General features: G+C 35.5%; 1 protein-coding gene across 1 annotated transcript; it reads left to right on the plus strand.

Annotated features, from left to right (window-relative positions):
* Window positions 1-1,175: 1,175 nt before the first annotated feature.
* Window positions 1,176-3,554, plus strand: LOC127079150 (uncharacterized). Its single transcript, XM_051019570.1, has 3 exons — window positions 1,176-1,619; window positions 1,770-1,830; window positions 3,091-3,554. The coding sequence occupies exons 1-3, from the start codon at window positions 1,176-1,178 to the stop codon at window positions 3,552-3,554; spliced, it is 969 nt and encodes a 322-aa protein (XP_050875527.1).
* Window positions 3,555-8,009: the final 4,455 nt, after the last annotated feature.

Raw genomic sequence — 8,009 nt, forward strand, 5'->3', positions numbered from 1 at the left:
TCACGTGGACGACGTTCAACTCATATTTCAAACTGCTCTTTTATGCCTTTTTTTAAACAATGATTTTTAACTCTATTATTTTTTAATGAAACATATTACTACTAGTTTGTTAATGGACGAGTTTAATTTATGATATCTTTATCAGTCCAACTATATCTTTCATCTTTAAACCACAAAATCATCTTATCTTTCATTTTTAAAGTAATTTATGATTTATTTATTTTTGTTAATGTCAAAATTTTGTAATAAAATTTATGTTCGATTACATCTTTAATCTTTTAACTAAATTTTTTTATTTTAAATTCATCTTTTATCTAATAAATATTAGTATTAGATCACTTAAATACAACTCGTTTAAAACATTAGATTATATATCATCTTTCTTCTATGAACATAATCCTAGGACATCTATCAGGGCAAGGTAAAGAAAAGGTTAGATGTAATTCATAGTTTTGTAAAAAAACTAACATTCGACTTTTTTGAAGTAGTTAGTCGAAAAAATAAGAGTTAGTTGTATTCTACAGAGTCAAATACAATATATTGTTGTTATGTCGAAGTGTAATTTGTAGTTTTATATTTTATATTTTGTAAATTTTTTATTTGCGTTTTAGTTGTCTATATAAAGGGCATGGTATGATGTAAATAACAACTTCACTCAATAATGATTATGCTTTGTCACAAATTCAGTTTATAGTTTTTCTCTCTTTTCTCTCTTCTTCTTCTCATTCTCTCATCTTTCTTGAAAACCCTTTTGTTCCAACAAATTGGTATGAAGGAGTCCGGATTGCGATTCAGAGAGAATCTGTAACGGCAAACAGAAACACAACATAAATGCAACTTCCAGCGAAACTACCGGTTTTAAAATGGGATAACTACGAACGGTAGGTTGGGAAGATGAAGGTCATCTTCAAATTTCAATGTGTCTGAAATCATGAATGATGGAGTACCGACATTGAAGCGAATGCAGATGATGTTCAAAAAGTTGCACATAAGGATCAAAGGAAGAAAGATGGAAAAACGTTGTTCTTGATCCATCAGTATGTGGATCCTAACGTGTTCGAGAAGATAATTGAAGAAAAAAAGGCCAATGGAGCGTGGGACAAGTTGAAGACTTGTACGGCGGAGATGAAAAACTGAAAAGGGTGAAGTTGCAGACGTTAAGAAAATAATTCGAAATGACTCGGATGAAGGAAGATGAACCAGTCTCGGAATATCTTTTACATCTGGTGTTGATAACAAACCAGATAAAGGTGTGTGGTGAATTAATCAACTATTTGCAGAATATTGAGAAAGTGTTGAGATCTCTGACTGCGAATTTTGATTATATTGTAGTGTCAATTGAAGAGTCAAAGAACCTAGCTAAGATGAAGTTAGAAGAAATTCAAGCTTCATTAGAGTATCATAATATGAGGTTTAAGCAGAGGAACTCAGAGAGGAAGAAGATTGTTGAACGGGAAATACAAGCAAGATTCATCAAGAAAACTGGGAAAGAAAAGGCGAAGCAGAGAAGGAATCTTTCTAATGATGATAAATCAAGCAAGAACGCAAATAATCAATATGATTCAATCAAGAAAGACACGAGTAACAAGTATTCTAGGAAGAACGTTGTCGTGAAGAAGGTGCAGTCTTACAAGTGTTAAGGATTTGGCCATTATGCTCGAGATTGTCGAAGAAATAAGGAAACACGAGCAAAAGATATCGATGAAATACAATATGCACATGTTGGAGATAATGATTATAATGATGTGCTACTCATGGCTAACACTTAGTCGAACACTAAGGAAACCAACATGTGGTACCTGGATTCGGGATGCAGTAACGACATGACTGGTAATAAAAAATGGTTCGCCAAGTTAGATGAATAAGTTGAGAAAGTGATCAAGTTTGCAGATGGAAGGCACATCACATCAGGGTAAAAAGGAGATATCTCTGTTGTCAGAAAGGATGATTGGAAAGCCAACATTACTAATGTGTTGTATGTACCTTCGATGACAATTAACTTGATAAGTCGAGGTCAATTAATCGCAAAAAGGTATAACATAAGGCTAGAAAAGAATCAGATGAAGGTGTATCATGGTGATGTAAGGTTGATTCTGAAGGCACCATTGGCATACAACATGACCTTCAAGGTAGAGATCAACATTGTTGATCACAAGTATCTTGCTTCGACTGCAGAAGAAGACAATAACTGACTATGGCATCACATATACGGACATCTAAAATTTAGAAGTTTAGGTATGCTCAACCATAAGAAGATAGTGTATGGATTACCTTAAGTGAAGGAACCAAGTCAAGTATTTGAGGAATGTTGCAAAGCAAAACATGCTAGGAAAGCATTCAAATATGACTTGCCCATGAGGTCGAAAGAAAATCTTGAGCTTGTTCACTATGATGTGTGTGGACCTTTTGAAGTGAGGTCGAATGGAGGTTACTGCTATTTCCTAACCTTAATAGATTAATTCATTATATACATGTGGATTTACCTCATTGGAAAGAAAAGTGAGGTATCTATACAGTTCAAGAAGTTTAAATTTCATGTCGAGAAACAAAGTTGATGCAAGTTAAAGAAACTGAGAATTGATGGTGGTGGTGAATATACCTCTTGAGAACTTCCTAGGTTTTGCAATAAGTAAGGTGTAGAGCATGAGGTCATTGCACCATATACACCTCAGTATCATGGCATATATGTGAGGAAGAATCGAAGTATACTGACCATGACTAGGAGCATGTTTAAAGCTAAAAATATGCCAAAGAAATTTTGAGGTGAAGCAGCTTCGACAAAAGTATACATTCTAAACAGATGTCCAACCAAGAAGATGGTCGAGAGGACTCCTTATGAGGTTTAGACAGGTGTAATGCCGAATGTTAGTCATCTTAGAGTGTTTAGGTCAATGTGCTTCAGGCATGTACCTGAATAATTGAAGAAGAAGCTAGATTATCGAAGTCAGGCTTGGAATAAGATAATAAACAACTTCATGATCAAAGCAAGTTTCATAAAGTGTGTCTCTGAACATGGAGTGTATGCTAATGATACATATAGGGTCAGTTGAATCATATTATGCATGTACGAATATGATTTGTTGATTATAGGTGCAGATGAATCAGAGATAAGAAGAGTCAAGTTGAAGCTGAGGCATGAGTCTGAAAAGTCTGACCTATGGAATCAATCATATTTCTTAGGGATAGAGTTCAAAGACACAAGTGAAGGAGTGTTCTTGAACCAAAAGAAGTATTTTAAAGATATCTTAAAGAGGTTTAAGATGAGAAATTATAATTCAGTTGCTACGTCATTAGAAACTGGAGCAAAGTTGAGAAAGGAGACAAATGATGAGTTTTTGAGTGTGACACTGTACAAACAAATCAGTGGATCATTAAAGTATATTTTCAATACCAGGCCAGACATTTGTCAAAGTGTCATATTGTTGAGTAGATTTATAGAGAAGCCTCAAGAATGTCATCTAACAACAGTCAAGAGAGTGTTGAGATACATCAAAGCTACAATTGATCACGGTGTGCTGATGCCGAAGAAAAAGAAGACCAACATAAATGCATAAGTATATGGCTACACTGATTCATATTTCATTGGAGATCAAGATGAGGAGAAGAGTATTGCAGGATAAATGTTCATGATTGGAGGTGCGCCAATCTCATGGAGCTCAAGGAAGCAAAGCATTATGGATTTGTCATCTTATGAAGCTGAGTATGTGGCTGCATCATATGCAGCATGTCTTGCAACATGGATAGAGATGTTTCTCGAAACGCTCAAGATAATGGAACTTAAGAAAATGAAGTTGTTTTTCGACAACAAGTCGGTTATCAATCTGGAGAATCATCTACTGTGTCGTGGTCGAAGTAAACACATAGAGATGAGGTATCATTTTCTTAGGCATCAAGTTAATAAAGGAAAGCTTGAACTTGAGAATTAGATAACTAGATGATATACTCACCAAACCCCTGAAGAAAGTCAGGTTCGACGAGTTGAAGAAAAACATTGGCTTGAGAAGTCTCAAAAACATGAATTAGATGGTGTGTTAGTTATAATTCATAGTTTTGTAGAAAGCTAGCATTCGTCTGTGTCGAAGTAGTTAGTCTAAGGAGTAGGAGTCAGTTGTATTCGTCATAGTCGAATATAATATATTATTGTTATGTCGAAGTGTAACTTATAGTTTTATATTTTGCACTTTTGAAGTTTTGAGCATGGACTTTAGTTTCCTATATAAAGGGAACGGTATGATGTAAATAACAACTTCACTCAATAAGGATTCTGTTTTTTCACAAATTCAGTTTATAATTTTTTCTCTCTTTTCTCTCTTATTTTTCTCCTTCTCTCATCTTTCTTGAAAACTCTTTTGTTCCAACAAAATAACCAAGACTCTTTCTTATTCATCTTCATTCCCATATTTTTTGGTGTTCATTTTCCTTTCATAATTGCCTCGTTGTTCATCTTTATCGCACTTTGTTGAGTTTGAATCACATATAGTCGTAATCTTTATACCAATTCGTATTAATCTTCATCCCATGTTGTATTCATCTCCATCTAAATCTTTAAAATTCCAAGTCGTTTGTGTTCATCTTCATGTCCAACATGCCTAACTCCTTCTATAATTTAAGACCCCATACTTGTTCGCAACATCGTATTCATCTTCATCTAAAATTTCAAAATTCCAAGTCATTTGTGTTCATCTTCATGTCCGGCATGCCCAACTCCTTCTATAATTTGAGATCCCAGACTTGTTCACAACATTGCATTCATCTTCATCTAAAATTTCAAAATTCCAAGTCGTTTGTGTTCATCTTCATGTCCAGCATGCCTAACTCCTTATATAGTTTGAGATATTACACTACTACAAATAATTCATTATATAACAAAGCAATCACCACAACCAACAAAAAACCGAGGTATAAACCATATACGTGTCACTTTTTTTTTAAATACGACTTATTCCCACGGTTGAGCTGGAAACTGAGGGGAAACGTATTCAAGGGACACACCTTCGAATCTAAGCAACAGTATTTTAACACCTTTAAATTTTCTTAAATTTTTGCATTACCTATTACCTTAGTTGAGCTGGTAACCGAGAGATGAAGTATTTAGAGGACGCACCTTCAAATCTCAACAACTACATTTAACACCTTTTATTTTTTTTATGACCTATTACCTCAGCTGAGTTGAGAACTGAGGAGAAAAGTAGTGTTTTTCTTAGTCCAATTTGATAAAAAAATTAAGTAACAAATCTTTTTCATCCATTTATAAAGTAACAATGGTTAAAACATTGGCAACTCATCAATCCACATGAAACATTAGTGATTCGCGTGAAACTCCCACTAAACACTCAGAACGTGAATGCCACAACTATCCATTTTGGATGCAAAGTACCGAAATGCAAACATAACATAATGAAAATAATCATAATGAAAGTAGTTGCATGAAGTACAACACCATTTTCAGGGATGGATTGCAAGAGTAGGGAAATGTTGCAAGGTTAGTTTCTTAATGTAATCTCTTATCTAGTAATTCCTTGTTAAAAATATTTAATATTAGTTAGGAAAGCATAGATGTAATTTATTAAAGTTAGTTGTTGTTGTATCAAGTAAAATGTTTAATATTATTTTTTATTTTTTTGAGATTTAATATTTAACTATTATATTGATTTTGTTTATTTGTTGTTGTTGAGATTTAATGTTTAACGATACTATTGATTTCGTTGTTGTTATTGTTGTTGTTGTTTTTTATATTTTGAAATTCTGGTATCAGATATGAGATGTCGAAGGTAATGTCACGACACTAATATCTGAACAACAAGTGAAATATAAACAGGATAAAAATAGAGAAACAATTGAACAAGCGACACAAGCAATTGTTAACCCAGTTCGGTGCAAACTCACCTACGTCTGGGGGCTACCAAGCCAGGAAGGAAATCCACTAAACAGAATTAGTTCAAAGACTCTCAATAAATAACTTCAAGTTACAGTCTTTTCACCTAATATCTACCCGTGTGACTTCTATCTAAGAACTCTTATATATGAGACCCTACTTACTCCCCCTCAATCACATCAGTGATATAAGAACAAATACAAAAAGAAAGAAGACACACTTCAAGGAAACATACTTGATCTTGCTTAAAAGCTTTAATCAAGTAAACAAACACTCGTACTTCAAAGCTTAGAGTGGACAAATTACAACACAATACTCATTCTAATTCAGACATCAACAAGACGAATGAATGGCTCATAATACACAAGCTCACACAAGACTAAAACCCTAAAACTCTCTCACTTTATCGTTCGTATCTTGTGTATCTAAAACAGGTTTTACATGGCCTTTAAATAGAAGCTTTTTGAATGGGCATGGGCAGCATGAAACCCTAATTCTATTTTAATTGCATATCTCCTAAGAAACGACAGCTAATCATTCCTTTTTGGAAAATAGAACATTCTGGTTTTAAATAGAATTACTCCTTGAATAACGCATGCAATCTCCACATAAGCACACAAAGATTTGCATGAAAAGCGCAATAACAAAACACATAACATTCAGACTGAATGTTCCGTAAGCACATGTCTTAACATCGAGTCTGACATCTTGGCTAAATCCTGCACACCCATATTTAAACATCCTGCAGGAAGTTGATATCACATGTCAAGACAACACGCGTGACATCTTGTGATAACACTAAGTTTTACGAAAATTGACAATGTTGACTTTGGAAGCACATTGAGTGACGACCCAATGTCAATTAGCACATTTGACAAAGCATCTTCTTTCCAATTCATAGAAATATGCAAAGCCAGATTGTGATTTCTTCCCTCCTCAGGGAGTTCTTCATCTCAAAAGCTCAAATTATTGCATGAAGTGATATTAGCCACTATGTGATCAAATTGAGCCACAATAACATCTACATACGCTTGTTCAAGAACTCTCTGGAGTGTTTCTCTATGCGCTTCAGAATTTAAGAGTAGAGATAACACGGAAATCTTCGAGGGAGTCTGGAGCAACTGCTCAACCACGTTAAATTCACTCCTCTTGATCAGTCGGAGCACCTCATCATCATCACTATTGGCTTTCAAATTGTTGGATTCACCAGAATTATTCTTTGAACAACCAACCGGATCTACATTAGGTGTCTCCACTTGCTTACCAACAATCAACTCTTCTTTATTCTCCGGGAACACCGGTCCAAAAACTCGACCACTGCGGGTCACCTTCGTAACATCTGCAATGCTCACTACTGAACTGGTCGTCGGTAACAGGACCTCTTGACCATTCTCCATCATTGTAGCATTGTATTGATACGGTACAGCCTTATCAGGTGCATACGGGACTGGGCCCGCTAACCGTATTACCAACGACGAAACTGATCTATTGCTAACGCTCTAGTTACTGCTGCTATCATATTGAATCACCAACCGCTCTGGTTGCTTGAAAACGGGCACTATGACATTGACGTCGTCATCTACATGACGGGATTGAACAATCTGGATCATGCCTTCATCCATCAGACGCTGGATGTCCCTTTTCACAATAACACACCCCCTTGGGTTCACACTACAAATATTACAACCATCGTGATCATGTTCACAGTCACTCACTAAACAGATATCTTTATGCATTTGCACCAAAGATCTTCGGATAAACTGGACATCGAAAACTTTAAATTCACCTGGACAACCATCCACCATGTTCACTGAAGAATTCCCATGAGCGGGCAAAGGATTAGCTTTCACATTGGGCGCGCGCTCTTCAAAAGACACCATGCCACTCTTCATAAGCTTTTGCACCTCATACTTCAGCGGATAATAATTCTCAATATCGTGCCCAGGTGCACCCTGGTGAAAAGCACAATGAAGCTCAGGTTTATACCACCAAGGAAGTGGTTCTGGGATATGCGGTGGATTCCTCGGTTGAATCAAATTCTTGAGGACTAAAGATGGGTACAGTTCTGCGTATGACATAGGAATCGGGTCAAAAGAGACCTTCTTCCTCTCAAAGTTCTATTGTTGGTGATGAT

The sequence above is a fragment of the Lathyrus oleraceus genome, chromosome 5 (assembly GCF_024323335.1).
Source record: "Lathyrus oleraceus cultivar Zhongwan6 chromosome 5, CAAS_Psat_ZW6_1.0, whole genome shotgun sequence".
NCBI classification, from domain to species: domain Eukaryota; kingdom Viridiplantae; phylum Streptophyta; class Magnoliopsida; order Fabales; family Fabaceae; genus Lathyrus; species Lathyrus oleraceus.